General features: G+C 55.9%; 1 protein-coding gene across 1 annotated transcript in view; it reads left to right on the top strand.

The window, feature by feature from the left end:
• LOC142091569 (uncharacterized) overlaps window positions 1–17,356 on the top strand; it is a 75,322-nt gene that overhangs the window by 39,165 nt on the left and 18,801 nt on the right. Inside the window, exons 11-27 of the mRNA XM_075171003.1 lie at window positions 726–845; window positions 5,568–5,606; window positions 5,733–5,786; window positions 6,612–6,665; window positions 9,556–9,663; window positions 10,406–10,459; window positions 11,556–11,609; window positions 11,740–11,784; window positions 12,067–12,120; window positions 13,584–13,628; window positions 14,022–14,075; window positions 14,164–14,208; window positions 14,550–14,603; window positions 15,027–15,071; window positions 15,326–15,379; window positions 16,186–16,230; window positions 16,861–16,914. Of these exons, the coding sequence (XP_075027104.1) occupies window positions 726–845; window positions 5,568–5,606; window positions 5,733–5,786; window positions 6,612–6,665; window positions 9,556–9,663; window positions 10,406–10,459; window positions 11,556–11,609; window positions 11,740–11,784; window positions 12,067–12,120; window positions 13,584–13,628; window positions 14,022–14,075; window positions 14,164–14,208; window positions 14,550–14,603; window positions 15,027–15,071; window positions 15,326–15,379; window positions 16,186–16,230; window positions 16,861–16,914 (978 nt within the window). The remainder of the gene's footprint in view (window positions 1–725; window positions 846–5,567; window positions 5,607–5,732; window positions 5,787–6,611; window positions 6,666–9,555; window positions 9,664–10,405; window positions 10,460–11,555; window positions 11,610–11,739; window positions 11,785–12,066; window positions 12,121–13,583; window positions 13,629–14,021; window positions 14,076–14,163; window positions 14,209–14,549; window positions 14,604–15,026; window positions 15,072–15,325; window positions 15,380–16,185; window positions 16,231–16,860; window positions 16,915–17,356) is intronic.

The raw sequence follows: 17,356 nt of genomic DNA, 5'->3' as shown, positions 1-17,356 counted from the left end.
ACTGGATATTTTAAGCCCAGGCTCAGGACTGAGCTGACTGTCTGGACAAGCTGCTGCCTTTCCTCTGAGCCACTTAATGGCTCTGCAGAGGCGGCAGAGCAGGGAGATGAAGCGGCTTTAGCTCAGGTCGCCTGGAGGAGGGATGCTGGTGTCTCCCACAGTCCAGCCCCATGCTATATCCACCAACTCATCTTGGAGGGACATCTGTCCTCCAGCACCGCGTTGGTCAGATCCATGGCTGCTCTTCCTGCTCCAGGAACCCAGCGAGCAGCAGCCTGCATGGCACAGCTCATTCTCCTGCTGTGCACAGCATTGCCTAGTGCACTGACAGATGCTTGGAGATGCTCTGGATTAAGGGTGGTGCCTCAGTTTCCCCATCAGTAAAACAGCAAGAGTGCTCCTAACCACCTTTGCACAGCGGTTTCCATCTTTCCCAAGGTATAGAGGAGCAAACTCGTTGCCCTACGAGTCATGCCACTTCTCTGTGTGTTAACTTCAATATCTGTGGCATTTAGATGGGTCTGGGCACAGACATGTGCGTATGAAGCTCACTCCTTTTGCTTTCCCTGTTGTCAGGGTTATTTAGATCTTAAGAGCTGGTTTGAACCCAAGAACGTGCCTAGACCCAGACTCCACTCAGAGGCTGACTTCAGCCAGAGCCTGTGTCCAGCCTGTGTTGACTGTTAAACCAGTCTGGTTTTAAGGAGCTGCCCTTGTCTTCCTAGGGGTACCCTGGAGCCATGGGGAGGACGGGCCCCCCGGGCAGCCCAGGCCCTGCGGGCATCCCTGGTGTCCCCACCATCGTCCTTTGGAGGAACTCCAGGGAGGACTGGCAGACATTCACAGTGAGTTGCAGCAGCAGCGGGCGAGCGCTCGGGGAGCTCCACTTACACCTCCCCATCAGCTCCCATGCAGGCACCCCTCTGCTCTGCTGGGACGAGAGCTGGGAGGAAGGGTTCACGATGGTTTGAGATTCCTAATCTGTTGCTTGGGAGGACAGAGGCAGGGTAGGCAGGTGGGGCAGAGGGAGGATGCCAAGGAGAGAGGTGCAGCTCACTGGGAATGGCTCTGCAGGCAGCTGTCCCTGGGTGAAATGGGATCAGTGTGCACCCTATTTACAGCTGTGCTCACACAGCTATCCCTCTTTCCCCTGTGACTGACTGGGAGAGCTTGGGTCCCCATGGTTCACACACATCCATGACCTCCCAAGGGTGGTTCATGCCCTAACTCTGTAGGACAGGGGCGAAAGAAGATCCAGAAAGCAGCCCCTCTCCTGCTCTGCGTTGCCAGTTACAAAGCATTGCTCCTGTTTTCCACCATATCCCAGTTTTCTGCCATGCCCCAGCTGTGTTCCGTGGCTTTGGCTCACAGGGTCTGGGCCCATCAAGTTTCTTGCCAAGGCAAGATATTTTCTCACCTGAACCCTGCTGCTGTGGGGAGCACAGGAGCGGGGATGGGACCTGCGGGGAGGCAGGAGTGCTTCAGCTGCTGCGTAACTGGCTGCAAAACTCCATGCGCCATGGGAGCGATCACTGCAACGACCCAGCCAGCCTCATCCAGGTTCCCCAACTCCTGACAGCACAGTGACTGCTGTGATTAAGCTTAATTTGTCTTGCCTGAGCCAGACAAGCTGAAGGCATTGGGTTTCTAACTGCTTTAGGCACTTTACCAACCTGCGGCTGGAGCTCCCTGGAGCGGGGGTGCTCTCTGCGTCTATAATGTCCCTCTGATGGGACTGCAGCCTGTCTGGATACCAGCTGCTCGAAGCAAATGCTGGGTAGGTTGGCTTGCAAGGCAAGTTGGTGCAAGGGGCAGAGTAATGGGCCGGTGACAGGCCAGGCTTAATGCTCTCTAAAAGCTTTAATGACCTTGGGCAGGACATTTGACTTCTCTTCAACTCATTCATTTGTGAAGAGAGGTAATGGCACTCTCTGCTCCAGGGCAAATGCCTTCAATGCTGGCAAGACCATACAATAAGGAGGACCTCTGCTCTCCCAGTACAGCACACCCTGAGGAGGGGCGATGCTGGCTGGAGGTATGAGGTGGAGAGTGGCCCTGTGCTGGTCTGGCTCTGAGCTTGGATTGACCGACCACAAGTCTTTGGGCCAGACCTGCCCCTTGCAGTTTTGTGTTGGATTGGATCAAAGCAGCTGCAGAAGATAAATACTTGTCTTAGAGGTGATCAGATTCCTCCTGGGAAGCACAGGAGAGCTGATCATTGGGAGATATCTTGGTTGACCTGGAGGACCTCCATGTTCTCCTGTCCTCCTGCTGCTCTAGAGCAGGTGCTGTGCTGTTATCAATGCTCACGAGACCCATCACAAGCACGCAATGCGGGACCAGAGTAAATGGAGATAGGAGAGAGCGAGCTGGAAGTGTTGCCTGGAAGAAGCCTGCAGTGCCAGAGAGCATCTCCATGCCTGTGCTAGGGCACTCGCCTTCCTCCCAGGGTGTTTGGGGTAGACATCTGCATAATCAATTCCCTTGCAGGGCTGCTGATGCTCTTTGCTCTGCACGCTCAGTCAGAACTGCATTTTTTTTTCCTGCCTGCATTTGGAAAGGGACCTCAGGCTTTGTTCTTCTGCAGGCAGAAACCTTCATGCTTATGGTTGTTGCTGTAGACCACGATTTCTTTGGTGAACCTCCACATTCAGTGCTTAGGCATTGGGAATGCTGGAGGGAGCAGACGGTCTCGTCTGTGTTTGGGAAGCCGAAGCTGGAGGGCTGCCGGGGCCCCGGCCGCAGGCTCCCGGGGGGTTTGCATGCTGGCACTTGGCCCGGGGCTTTTGGCAAAGTGCCGATCTCGAGGGGAAGGCAGTGTCTGGCAAGGATGATGTGGGGTACCCAAAAGCCTTGCTGGCCTATTGTGTTTGGGGCCGTATGATCCCAGCAGTGCTGGCGGCGGCGTTTTGCTCGGCAGCAGGAAACGGGAGTGCAAAGCCGTGGGCTGGGTTTTGCTAATCTTTGTTGAGATAGCACAGGGGTGAAAAGCCGAGTGCTGGCTGCTGTGGGGATGGGGGGGCTGTCTGCTTCTGCAGCCTCCTACAGCTTGCTGGGGGGCTGGAGAAATGCTATGGCTTGGGACAGTGCTGCTCTTGTGAACAGAGCGCTTGTGATTTGGGGATGGGGGGGGGGGGGCATCCTGGGCTGCTGGGGTTTGTTGTTGGCTCAGCCTTTGGAAATGCAAGTCAGAGCAGCCACCTCTCAGGCTGGGGGGTGTAATGCAGTATGATGGACCGGGAAAGCAAGGGACATCGGTGATTGTCCCAGAGCAGTTATGGCTGTTGGGATGCTCAGTAGCCTCTCCTGTTCCTTCCCGGTGAAACAAACCTTTGTTCATGGCAATTGAGCAAAAGCAGCTTAAGGCCACTGCAATTCTGCCCCAAGACCCTGTCCTGCGTTTTTGTTCATGACATGTTGACAGACATTGGGTTTGCCAAGAAGTTGTCTCAGTGTAACTCGAGGGGCAGGAACTGTTGCTGTCTTGTTCTGGCAGTGTGGACCTCGGTAGTGGTGGAGTCCCAGAAGCCGGGAAAGGAAGAAGGAAAATTGGAGCTCCCACAGTTGTTAGGGAGCTTATTCTGCAGCGCTGGAATCCTTTCTTTTTATCTCTCGCAATACCTTTAAAAGCAAGAGGTCAGGCTGGGAAATGAGAACTGGTAACCTTAGAGCAAAAGAAAATATTGCTCCGTGCAAAAAGGAGGCAACTTTTAGGGGTTTCCTGCTGCTGACGGGTCGGCAGCTAACGCAGCTCTGTGACTGCGTGGGGTGGGCTGGGGAGGGTGGTCACAGGGTGGGCTGGGGAGGGCAGCCAAGACCGTGCTGCAGGGCATGACCTGCTTCCTGCAGAGCTGTCGGAAAGGTTTTCTCTGCCCTGCTCTCAGGCTGGAGTTTTACAGGAGGACAGATCCGTACGGCGATCACTCCCCATCCTCCATCCCCTCCCTTTGCTTATGACCCCTGTACCCGTCACGCCGCTCCCTGCTGACCAGAGCTGCGGCGAGCAAAGTGGTGACTATTTCCTGCTGAAATTGCAGAAGGCGATTAATTTCTCTTCCCTCTCCTTGGCATCTGGTGCTCCGAAATACGAGTTCACATCTCCTGTGGGATTTTTTTTTTTCCCCTTTTTAAAAGGTTGGTTTTTTTTTTTTTGAAGCCTAATGAAATAATATCCTGTCCCTAGTTAATCTGAGTTCACTGATTCCCGAGACAAGGCCAAAAGCATTGGCCATGCTCCAACCTCCCAAAAAAGTTTTTGAGAGCAGCTTTTGAGGGAAATAAGAACTGGCTGGACAAGAGGACCATGGCCTGGCCCTGGCAGGCTGGCAAGGACTGCACCCGTTCACTCACAGTAATCAATTCGGGATCAACTTGAAAGGAACCGAGATGCCTGGCGTGGCGTTAGAGCTAGTTAAATGCATCCGTCCATCATCTGCCCCTGAGAGCCCCGCTCATTATTAGAAATATTTCCATATGTTGAAAGGTCTGTGTTTATTTTCGTTAATGAGTTCCTTGGCTTTTTCCCTTCTCTCTCCTCTGGTATCAGCGGATGGATCTTTAGAGGGGGGGATAGGAGGGGGTTTCCCAGCACCCCTGAGGCTGAAGCTGGGGAATCCTGCCCCTCCAGCTGCTTGGGATTGGGGTGATGAACAAGGGGGGGCTTTTCTTAGCCTTTGATGCAAGCCAGGATTTGGAGGAGCTGCCTGGACCGTATGTCTGGGCTCACCGTGGGAAGGAGGAGGGAGGAGGAAAGGTGGGTTTTGCCTCCTGAGTGTCTGTGGTTTGTGCTGCTGGGAGGGCAGGAGGATGGCTGGTAGCTGGAGACAGACATTGTTTTGTTTCCTGGGCACCTCCCAAAACTTGGGGAAGCCTGGCTTGGAAGTGTGCGGAGAGGAGGCTATGCTGAGTTTTTAGAACCTTTATGCTGGCTTTGAATACGGTGGGATTAGCTGTGGCTACGATGGGATTAGCCCATCCTGTGGCTTTTGGGTGGTTTTTTTTCCTCTTTGTGGTCATCTGGTCTTCTAAAAAAATTGGAGATGCATGAAAGATTGGCTGCTAGAAGCAGCGAGGAGAAAGCCTGCCGGCCATGACTGCTGGAGGATCTCATCATCTCGGGCTTCAGATGGGGCTGGTCAGGATGAGGTTTCCCACCTGGGGCAAACTGCAGTGTCAAAATAGCTGATTTTAGTCCAACCTGGGCTAAATATGATGGTACCTGCGCTCACCAACAACATGTTTCTGACCTCTCTACATGCAAAACATTTCTGGCGTCCCAAGGCTGCTAAGGCATCCATGGGGGAGCTGAATTTCAGCAAACTTCAGAAGTGGGGTCTCTGTCTTCATTTGCTAATGAGGCCAGCAGTTCTTTATCTCCTATGTGTTGTCCTCAGATTAAGGCTTGTCCTGTGACTTGCATACACATAGTATTAAAAAAAAAAAAGAATTAGAGGACAGGTTCATTGCTGTGTCTTCCCAAGCAACAGGAAAAAGACTTTGAAGCCGGCAAAAAGGGCTTTAGATTTTTTTTTTTTTTAACATTTTGCTCCCCCCCATTCTCCTTTCAGCAATCATCGTTTTACCAGCTTCTACACGCAGGCTGGCCGGTGAGTATCGCTGTTAAACAACTTTCTGTGGTTTGTTTTTTCCTTGGCTTGGTCAGCTGGATTTTCCTCTCTCCAAGCACTTTGTCAGTGAGATTTGTTTTACCAACATTTCTCTTTTTAATCCAGAGAAAACCTGGAGCCCCTGGGCCCCCGGGACACCCAGGGAAAACGGGAGCACCTGTAAGTAAGAAAAGCCCCGGTGTCCCCTCTGCGGCTGGGTGCTGCTTGGCCCCGGCTGCCTGGGGCAGCTTGCAGAGTCAATGTCCCCAGCCACTTGCACAGTCCTGGGCTGCCCCGAAAACTATCTGCTGCCTGGTAGCTTCTGGCATGCTGTAATAAAGGGCCTTGGGATTGAGTTTCAAAGAAATCTAATGGTTTGCTTCTCTGCTTCCCACTGAAACCTGGATGATGTTTGATACCTAACTCCCTGGGTTTCGTTGGCAGATGCAGCCCCTGCCCCTCGGTCTCTGCCAGCTGAACAGTGCTGGCTTATCTTCCCCAGGGCATCGGGTTCCTGCCCCTGTGTTTGGGTAGGGACCATGTGGATCCCTCCCAGAGGCACAAAAACAAGCCAGAGAACGGCTGATGCAGTACTTGTGTGGGGCCAGCCCCGTGCTGGTGGGTCTGCAGCCCCATGCCCACGCAGCCCCCGGGATTGCTGGGTGATGCTTCCCCCCTTGGCTGGCCTCTGTGAACAGGGCAGCGCCATGAGGCAAAAGAAACAAAGACAAAATTCCCCGTCCTGACCTCCGAAGGGCATCAAAGCAGCGGGGAACTGGATCTGTTGCCGCCTCCAAACCTGCCCTGGCCACAGACCCCGCGAAGGTGGGCAGGGTGGCGGGTGTGCCGAGGGATGCGAATCCTCCCGCTCCGCCCATCCCGAGGCTGCCTCTGTGCATTGCTCGTGGTCCTCCCCATGGGAGGACATGGGGCTCCGCAGGGCTCGGGCTGCTCTCTGCAGGATGGGGGGACACGTTTGTTGACTCGATCCCTGTTTGTGTGCAGGGACCCTGCGGAGATCCAGGGGAGCCGGGCAAGAAAGGCCAGCGGGGGTACACGGTGAGTGGGGGTGCTGGTGGAGTCGCCTGGCTGCGGGGGGTTGGGGGGCTTGGCTGCAGGGAGAGCCCAGTTTGGAGAGGTCGAGTGAGCGCCCAGGGCTGTCTGGGGGACCCTTGGAGACCCTGCCCCTCCTGGGTGAAACCCTGGAGCACTGGGTGTGGGAGAGCAGTAACAGTCAGGTTTGCTGCCGCTTTGGGAACTGCGCAGGGAAAGGTGTGCCTGCTTTGAAGGGTCATGGGAGGCGATGCCCCAGTCCTCTCTCTGGAGACCTTGCTGTGGCTGGCTGGGGTGGCTCTCCACAGCAGGCTCATTCCCCCGCCTGATTCCATGCTGCAGCTCCTCTTGCCTTGTGCTTGCAGCACCCTGCTCCAGAAGGTGCATGAGCTCAATGACTGCTCAGCACAGTTCCTTTGGGTGCTGGACTCTGCTGTGTGTCACCCGATGCCCTCCCAGGCAGGTGGACACAAGTTGGCATGGTTGTCCCAAAAGCATTCTGTCCTTTTGTCACCTTCTGGAAACCACACACCTCCTTCCCCGCGGCCGAAGGGATGTGCGAGCTCTGCCTGTGCTCCGTGATGGGAGCTGCTGTGCAGTGTGCCCTCGTGGGACCCAGCGACCTCCCCCGGGACCGAGCAAGCACAGCTGCCTGTGGGGTTTGGATGCCCCATGGGTAAAAGGAAAGGAGAGCAGGTGTCCCAGTCTCCCAGCATCGCTGGAGCTTTCCACCCGCTCTCCCACCCATGCTCGCTGGTACCCAGCCCTCGTGGGAAGAGCTGGTGCATCCTGAGTCTTATCCCTCTTAACAGAGCAGGTGTCCCCCAGCATCCCCCTGCCTCTTGCTCATTTGTCCTGGTTGCTGCTGGGCTGCTCTGAAGGGACAGCAACACCCATCCCTGCTGCTCCTCATCTCCCCACTCACCCATCTACTGGAGCAATCGTCTTCCTTCAGCCCTCCAGTATTTGCCATCCTGCATAGCATCTCCCCAGTGACCTTAACCACAGCAACGTGGTCCCCTTGGCTCCCTCTCAGCAATGACCTTCCTCTCCTCCTGCCATCTTCTTTGTCATCGTGTCTTCCTCTCCAAAACTAGGGTGGCTTTTCCTCTGGTTTAAGAAGAGGAGCCAAGGACAAGCTGGGCTTATATGGATCGATGCTGAAGGAGGATTTGGACAGGCTGGCAAGCAGGACACAGGCAGCTGTGTTGAACTTTTGAGTCCCAAAAACTCATGACAAAAGTTAGAGTTGATATCTTGGGCAAGAAACGCAGCTATGCCATCAGGCGCTGTGTGTCTGCTCTCTATCACGCGTCCTGCTGCCAGGTGTCCTGACACCCCCGGCCCTACTCCCCTGCAGCAGGGATGCACCCCAGGGATAGTGTTTTACCAGCTGCCAACATCTGGAAGGCATCACTGACTGTGTTAAGCTGGTTGAGTGTAAACACTGGAGTCTGTCGGTGTACCTTAACCAAAAGGTGCCAAAGTTATTCTTGGTCTTCACATAAACAGGATCTGCGAGGGGAGTCAGCACTTCGGGGGGGGGGGGATTAGCATAGAAATGGAAAGGAGCAAATTTCTTCTACCCATCACAGTCCGTCTGCAAGCCTGATGTCTTCGGTTTGGGGGGCTGGGTCACGACCGCAGCCCTGTCCCCAGCCTCCTGCTCTCCTGCTCTTGCTTTGGCATGGCAGGTTTCCAACAGGGAAACTCAACTCAACTTTGGACTCAGCTCTTGACCAGTCTGGAGTGGTTTTTGTAAAGGTTCATGTTTCGACTAGAACTTGGCCCAAGAGGTCTTTGATGCCCATTCAGGCTCCAGCAGGTCTCCTCTCACTGCCCCAGGGAGGCTGACCGGATGACAGCAGGGGCGAGGAAGAGGAGGAGGGATTTCATCCGCCTGCATCAGCCCCTGAGCACACGGTTGGGTTGGGCTGGGTTTGCCCACGGTCTGTTTTGCATTTGGCCCATCTGCTAGGACTCACCTGCCATGGAGCACAGCCAGAGGTGCATCGCAGCCCAGGTCTCTTTCTTGCAAAATTGCAAATAACAATAAATATTCCCCAAAGCTGGGACTGGAAGTGGAACAGGGCAAAAATGCTGGCTTTTGGGCTGGGTGCCCCAAGCATACATGGCCACCAATGAGCACGGGGGATGTGCGTGGCTGGCTGTGCGATGCTGAAGCCCTTGCGGGAGGGAGGTGGAAAAGCAAACCTCCCCAAAACAAGCTTTTATATTTTCGCAACCAGATTCTTCATTTGAGAAGTAACTGAGGCAGCTGCGTCTTTCTGCCCTTCCTTCAAACTCTGACTTTACAAACTAAAACAAAGTCCAGTTTTTTGGACTTGACCAAATGTTCCAAAATTTTTGAGAAATCCAAACTATCAAAGCTATTTGAAGGGAAACGTCTTCTCTTTGTTCCAGACTGCTCTTTATCCTGCCTTAGTTCAGAATTGTCAGTGAGCTAAGGGGTAAAAAAAGCTTTAGCTGGTGATTCCCAGTCCAGAGGATCTGCTCAGGCTCTTGCACATGGGAAAGCATCAGAAATAGCTTTGAGCATAAGCCCCAGAGCCAAGAAGCAGATGCAGAGGGCTTTCGCTTGACTTTCTCTTAACGTATTGCTTCTTCCCTGCCTTCTGCTTTGTTTCTTGCTGTACGGTCGCTGGTTGCGACTCTCCCACGGTTTCGATCAGAAAGCCTGGGCAGATCCCCATGCCCAACGCTTGCAGCACCTGGATGCACGAAGCTTGCATCCTCCCCCTCTCCTTGCGAGGTACTTGGTGTTTAGCAGGCATTGCTGCAAAAGCACAAGGCAGGCAGAGCTCAGCATTTAATTTATTGGTTTCATAATGATGTGGATTTTTTAATTTTCCATGCTTGGCTTTTTTCTCCCCAGGGTGAACCCGGGCTCCAGGGCTTGCCGGGACGTGTGGGTTACCCCGGCTCGGATGGCTTCCCTGGCCTGGATGGCAAACCCGGGCCATGGGGGCTGCCGGGACAGCAGGTGAGCTGCAGGCAAGCAGGCAGGGCCATGGCATAGCCAGCATTGGGGTGGGGAAGCTGCAGCCCCAAGCCCCAGGCAGGAGACAAGGGGCTCCTAATGCTGCTGCTCTTTATGTTCACTTGCCTCCTTTAACTAAAATATTCCTCCTAAACCTACAAACCCAGGCAGTCCTGGATTAGTGCCTCGAGGTTCATGTTTCCCCCAAAAAACGGGCTGTAGAACATCATACGTGTGCATTAAGGTGCAGCTGGGACAACCCGAGCACTGCAGATCCTGCATTGTGGTGGGCCTGAGCACGAGGGCTGGGCTGCTCTTCTGCATCTGAACCTCCTGGTTGCTTTCACAGGAGAAAATGTCAGGGGGGAAGGGGCAGGGAAGAAAGAAATGAGAGCAATTATGGACTGCCTGGATAGCATTCAAGCTATGAGGCTGGTCACTTGGTGGCGTGATGGTCCCTGCCTTTTCCAGACACCTGGCAGCAATCCCTGGGGAATACGGGCAATGCACCTGGGCTTGGAAGCTTTCTCAGGGGGCTTTTGGAGGATGGTGACAGGGACTGGACCACGCTGAGAGGTTTGGGGCTCTCAGCAGCCCCCCGGGAGTCTGCACCGGGGTGGCCGTGGGCAGGAGGCAGCAGCTGCCGGCGCAGCGGGGAGAGGGGAGTGGGGCTGGAGCCGGGCATGGGTGGGAGGCACTGGGCAGCCCCTCAGCGCCCACTCTGCTCCTTCCTCCCTCTCCCCAGGGACTGCAGGGCTTCCAGGGTGACCGGGGGCTGGCTGGCGAGAAAGGAGAAGAGGTAAGCTGGCTCTCACTTGTTCAGCCGCTCGGTGCTGTGGGCACGATTTGGTGCCAGCCCCAGTCCCAGCACGTACACTTAATGCCAAGCAGTAAGAGCTTTTCATTACTGGTTTCACCAGTACTGCACCAGCAGCGCCTGGTACCCACGTCCCCCCCTGCGGGCACGCATGTGCCAGCCTGCTGCTGCGTTACGGTGCGGGATGCCCTATGCCACCCTCCAGCCGTGCGGGATCTGGCTGGTGGCCGCCCTCGCCGCTGTGCCCGCTCAACCTCCGGCTGTACGAATGCCCAGTGCTCCGAGCTGCCCCAGCCCAGGGGTGGCGGGGGCCGCCAGTGCGTGGCACTGCGGTTCCTCTCCAGGCTGTTCCAGGGGTTTGTCAGCCAGGATACAAAAATGTCCATAAAAAAGTGAATGCTAGTGGTTTGGTGCCCTTTTTTTTTAAGGCAATTTTTAGAGCTGCCCAGGAGATTTTGGGCTTCTCCGAGGTCTGATTATACTGGGATGTTTGAAACCCAATTTCTTCTTTTTGAAACAGCAATCCCACATGGTTTATCATATATTTTTTCTGGTCCGTACTTTGTCTGTGAGCATCATCCCAGCATCCAGATGGAGAATCTCTTGCCCTTTGGCTCAACTTCTCTGCACTTGAGCGCTCGGCAGCTGTGGACACGTGAAGCTTTGCACCGCTTGCATAGGCCCATGAAGCTTTTCTTTTTCTTCCCCTCTGCCGCTGTGTGCAGCTCAGGGCACCATGGCGTGCTCCAAGGCGATGGGCATGGCCCTGCCACCCGGTGCAGCGCTGCTGTGGAGAGCCCCATCAAGCCCTGCGGGTGCTGGGACACCTCCGTGTCACCGTTGCGTTTGGCATGATGCAACACTAGCTTGGGACCCGGGAGTGGAGTAGCCGCAATGGGGTGGGCACTGTGCTGGGGACAAGCAGCCAGGCTTTTCTTTTGGGGCTGCCTCATTTAGCACAAGCTTGAGGGTCCCCATCCCCCTGCACCATACCGACAGTCCTTTGGGGCACTACAGCCACGTTTTAGCTCCTGATGGTCCAGTTGGGGCTCACACGTCCTTGTTGTTCCCGTTTCAGGGTTTCTTGGGTGACCCTGGACCGGTTGGGGAGAAAGGAGAGAAGGGAGTGAAGGTGAGGGTGTCTGTCCTTGTTCTTCGCAGCCCTGCCTGGGTTGGGCAGGGGGTTGCTCCCCCCCTGCCGCTGCCCCCCAGCCCCTGGTCATGCTTTCCTCCATTGCTAAGGCTCCTCTTGGCTTTTCCAGGGGGTGAAGGGAGAAAATGGCCTGCCAGGTCCTGCTGGGCTTCACGTGAGTTAACGGGGAAGCCGGGGGTGCCTCGCGCCCTGCCATGCCGGGATTGCTCCTTCCCTCCATCCCCTTTCCTGGACTGACCCCTTTGCTTCTCTGCGATGGCCCCGAGCTCCACCCCTGCCTCCAGCCCACGTTGTCCTGCCTTTGGGCAAAGCCCTGGTGGTCTCTGTGTTTTCCCTGACCCTCCTGCAAGGGATGGGACAAAGGCAGCTGCCACCTCGGGGTGAGCCTCTCGGGGTGGGCACCTCGCTGACACCCCGCTCCTGGCTTCTCTCCTAGGGGATGTCAGGTCTGAAGGGTGTGACGGGTTTCCAAGGTCCCGTGGGGCCAGAGGTGAGTGGTTTTGCTTTCTCTGTGTCACCAGCCCTCCCCGAAGAGGTGCAGGAGCTTGCTGCTCCCCACTGGAAAGACGGGTCTGAGGAGGGAGGACTTGGGCTTTGCAAGTCTTTGGTACAGTTTTGTGATTCGTTCTTACAAAATCCTTGGGTTTTTTTTTTTCCGAGAGCTGGACCTAAACTACATCTGTATCTTTGTCCTGGAGGTGGCTCTTATTAATGGGGATATTGCCCCAGAGCAACCAGGCACGTTGTCCCTCTGCATGTTGGGGGCAGGAGCCTCCCCTCGCCTCCAACACCTCCCACATGGACGTTTGCATCCCAGCTCATTCTTCTGGCTGGCGATGAAGAGAAATGAGCCTTTGCAGAGCACATTGCATCGCGGTTTATTTTAGGTGACCACCTTCAGCTGAGATGAATCCCAGGCTGACAGCACCTGGGTTTTTCCATGCTGCTCTCAGCAGACTGAAAGCTTAACTGCTGCCACATCTTTGGGAGGCATCCCAGCCAGGGAAGGGTTTGCAGAGGATTTAAAAGGAAAATTGAAGTGGTTTGGTGGTGGTGACTGGAAGCACCTTCCAAGACGAAGGGAGTGGGGGAGCCAGGGGCTGGCCAGGTAACTGTTCGAAGGGACATCAAGTAGCTGATGCTTGATGCAAAGAAAGGGGGGAATTTGGGATGTGAAGACTAAAAGGAGAGAATCAAAGCAAAACAGGCTAGAAAAATAGCATCTTTTAGAATCATAGAATAGTTTGGGTTGGAAGGGACTTTTAAAGATTATCTACTGCAACCCCCCTGCCGTGGGCAGGGACATCTTCAACTGGATCAGGTTGCTCAGAGACCCGTCCCACCTGACCTTGAATGTTTCCAGGGATGGGGCATCTACCACCTCTCTGGGCAACGTGTGCCAGTGTTTCGCCACCCTCATTGTAAAAAATTTCTTCCTTATATCTAGTCTAAATCTCCCCTCATTTAGTGTAAAACCATTCCCCCTTGTCCTGTCGCAACAGACCCTGCTAAAAAATCTGTCTCCATCTTTCTTATAAGCCCCCTACAAGTACTGAAGGGCCCCAATAAGGTCTCCCCGAAGCCTTCTCTTCTCCAGGCCGAATAACCACAGCTCTCTCAGCCGTTCCTCATAGGAGAGGTGTTCCACCCCCCTGATCATTTTCGTGGCCTCCTCTGGACCCGCTCCAACAGGTCCACATCTGTCCTGTGCTGAGGACCCCCGAGCTGGACGCAGCACTGCAGGGGGGGTCTCACCAGAGCAGAGGGGCAGAATCCCCTCCCTCGACCTGCTGGCCACGCTGCTTGTGATACAGCCCAGGATACGGTTGGCCTTCTGGGCTGCGAGCGCACATTGTCGGCTCATGTCCAGCCTTCCATCCACCAGTACCCCCAAGTCCTTCTCCGCAGGGCTGCTCTCAATCCCTTCATCCCCCATTTTCCCTTCTGCTCCAGGGAGAAGGTGGCTCAGTGGGTCCCCCGGGCCCTGCCGGCCCCATGGTAAGTCACAGCTTTTCGGTTCAAACCACTGCTGAAACGCAGGCGGTGGCTGGGCTGGGGGAGCCGCTGCCGTCTGGCTCGCAGCACAAGCGGGGCAGGACCACCATGGGCGGGCTGGGACGAGCCACTATGTCCTGCCCGGTTTCATCCCTTGTGCTCATTTACACCTGAAAAAGATGCGTCTGCTTTAAATGCAGCCTCCTGGTAGTGGGGGGGGGGAAATTGCAAAAGGACAAATGGTGTTAAAAACTCATGCACACCAGTAAAGCCCCCCCAGCATCACCACTATCCCGGGGCTGCCTCTGCTGCCATGGGAGATGCCTAGGGGGGCCCCGTCCCATCTCCTCCTGCATCTCTCCTGGTCGCAGGGCTGAGCACGCTCTCGCATTGCAGGGAGAGCCGGGCCAGCCGGGATCCGTCGGATGCCGAGGCATCAATGGCTCTCAGGTGGGTCTGCCCCAGTTCTCCTCCTTTGCTATTTGGGATTTTTCCGGCCACTGCACTCACCCTTGTCCCTTCCCTGCTCTCTCCCCAGGGAGAAATGGGCCCTCCTGGCTTGCCCGGCCCCCGGGGCCCCAAGGTACGTTGGTACGCGCCTGCACCGAGGGATGAGCAAACCTCACGTTGATGGGGTGTCTTGGGACAGCTGGTGGAGATGCTGGGATGGGAGAGGGTCCCAAGGGTCTCCTCTAGCTGGGCTGTGATCTCAACCTACCCCAAAATCTGCAAAGAGGCTGAGATGGGGGTGGGAATCCTTTCTGTACCCCTGGCAGGGGGGTCCCCTCGCGCCAGCCGGCTGGGAGCCCTGGAGCTCCTCAGCAGCACAATATTTCCCAGGAGAGGTTTTGCGCCACAGGCTTTGCACGATGTGTGCAGGGATTTGATTCTAACAGCAGCTCCTCGTCCCCCACTGCTTTGCAGGGACCGCAGGGATTGCAGGGGAGACGCGGCCCCTCCGGCCCCAGGGGCATGCAGGTAAGTGGGTGTTGTCCTGGCTCAGAGCCCACCATGTCTCTGAGGTGTGGGTCCCCCCTCCATGTGCTTGCTGAGCGAGGAAGGAGCTGCTGGGACTTATCCCCTATGTGCTTTGCAAATGGGCACGAAGTCCTTGACCCTGTGGGTCTTTATGGCCACCTGGGAGTGGGTGGGAGTGGGTGGGTGGGTGGGAAGGGCCGTGTCCCATGGGCAGGCTGCTGGCTGCAGCCCTGGCTCTGGGTGGGACTGGGCAGGCGGGGGGTGAAGAGAAGGGTGAGGTGATGGGGATGTGGTCCCTGGGGTGAGATGCAGCTCCTGGGGGGCCGGGCAGGGTTCCTATGGGCTGGGGTCTCATCCGTAGGGCAGGACAGCGAGCAGCATCCCTCTTCTCCCAAACCTCCAACCGCCTTTGCTTTTCCTTAGGGTCCAGCTGGGATGGAGGGATCCGCTGGTCCCAAAGGAGACATCGTAAGAGCTTCTTGCTCGCTCGCTTTGACCTTGGTGGGGATGAAGCCTGGGCTTGAGGGCTTTCCCTGGAGGGACCCGAGAGGTGGGGTGAGGTGTCCCTGCCCCTGCTTTTGGAGGGGAGAGGGGGGCAGCGCTTGCAGCAGACCTCGCAAATGAAGCCTGGAGGTCCCTGGCAGCCCCGGGAAGGGGACACGGTGGGGCTGGGTGCTCTCTGCCCAGCGCAGCACAAGCTGATGCCAGCACTCCTCTTGCAGGGTGCAGACGGTGCCCCCGGGCTGAGGGGACAGCCGGGACAGGAGGGCCCTGGGGTAAGTCCATGGGATTGGATGGCTGGGTGCGGGGTGCCCTCATCCTCCCCCTCACAGCCCCCCAAAGCACTGTGGGGGAATGCCCTGCTCCCCCCCGGCCACCGCCACTTCCCATGGTGCTTGTGGCACAAGGGCTGATGGGGATGACGGCCACATCCCTATGGCCAAGCTCCTCATCTCCAAACTCCAAAGCTCCTCCGACTCTGCTGCTTGCAGGGACCTTGTTTGGTTTTTTCTTTTCCCTATGTATTTATCAGCAGAGATGCCCCAGCCCTGGCCCTGCCTGTCCCTTCCCTGGTGTGCAATTAGGTGCACCCCTTTTCCCAAGGGGTTTGGGTGCTGAGTTGCCCTTTCCAAAGGGTAAGGAGGCCGGGGCAGCCTGGCCTTCCTCCTGCCTGACCCACGGTGTCCTGGCTGAGCACGGCCCTTGGTGCATTTGCTTCTCACGTGCTGAAACCCCGACATGCAGAGCTGAAAACTGGTGCTTGCAAAAGGGATGAGGGATGCAGAGTGGGATGTGGTGGGTGGTGCATTTTGGAGGCTAACAAGGACCTCGTCCTTGTGCTGGGGGCTGCTGTGTGAGTGGGGGCAGCCTTGGGAGGGCTTATGCGTCCCCTGGTCCCTGTTGGGGAGCAGATCCCACCGTGGCATCAGCAGCAGCAACTCTGCAGAGCTAAACTGGTGTCTCCCGTTTATCAGCATCTTCCTGTCCCTGTAGCGTGGGAGGGTTGTCAGCCTCCACGGGTGCATACAATATATTCCTTTGAGTTTTTTTTTTAACTTGCATTTTTTGTTTCTCTCTGAAGGGCTTTACTGGCCTGCCAGGTTCAAAAGGCACCCAAGGAGACCGGGTGAGTGATGGCACCCGTGCCATCCCTGCTTGGGATGCAGGAGAGCCGCGTTAGAGCAGCCCAAAGCACCAGCTTCATGTTCTTTGCCTGTCTTTAGACTTGACATTTGAATAGGTGGCAACTGCAGTTGTTTAGGAAGGCAGAGCTGCACTTGGGCTCGCCTTGCTGTAATAAGGGGAGCTTTCAGACATGACAGTGTGTCCTAAGCTATTGTCTGCTTTGGGGAGGCACAAGGGAAGTGGGAGTGCTTTAGCCTGTGTGAAGGAACACAGTAATGAGGACAAGGTGGTCATCGTCGTTGTGCTGATATCAGGATGGTGCAGCTGGGATGCCACTACTGGCTGCTGCAGGTGTCCTACCTGCCAGGGAGCTGGGGGTGGGATTGGCACGGGGTGCTGAGGGCACTAACGGTTTGGTGGTGAATGAACCCAGAAGCTCTGGAGCCTCCTCGCCATAAGGAGCATGTATCTGCTCCCAGCTCCAAAAGGTCCATCGGGAGGAAAGCCCTGATCTAAATTGGGCAAAACTAACTTTCTTTGATGCCAAAATCAGATCACAGCATGCTTTGGTTGCAAGGAGTGGCATAACATGGTTTTCTGAGGGTACCTTCCATCTCTGCTGCTCTTGCAGGGCTGTCGAGGTCCGGGTGGAGCCAAGGGAGACCTGGGAGCCAAAGGAGACAAGGTACCATGTACCCAGGCTTGCGGGGGGGATTCCTCGAGCTGCTTCCTCTTTCATTGTTCAAATGTACTATTTTCCAGCTGGTAGATGAGTTTCTATGGATGTCCAGGGACCCAGGGGCATTTGCTTTTGGGGACCATGAAAGCCAGGCCACTCAGGCTGTGCTTGATACCTCCACGCTGCTGCCCCTGATTCATCCTTCCCTGCTCCGTCTTGCTTTGGCTTTTTAAAAATGTTATATTGCCCCGTTGTTGGTGCCCCAGGGATGTTCTCGGAAGAGGGTCGTGGGGTGTTCACCCAGAGTGGCCCCAAAGGCCAGGTGTGCAAAGAGTCAGAGCAGCAAGCAATGGGCTGTCTGGGGGGGTTCCTGCCCACGGGTGGGGAACCCCAGGCACTGGCTGTCCCTCCTGTTTGCAAGCCCTGCTGTGACATGCTGTGTCTTATT

This window comes from Calonectris borealis, chromosome 21 (genome assembly GCF_964195595.1).
Source record: "Calonectris borealis chromosome 21, bCalBor7.hap1.2, whole genome shotgun sequence".
NCBI lineage: Eukaryota > Metazoa > Chordata > Aves > Procellariiformes > Procellariidae > Calonectris > Calonectris borealis.
This window is presented reverse-complemented; position numbering and strand designations above follow the sequence as displayed.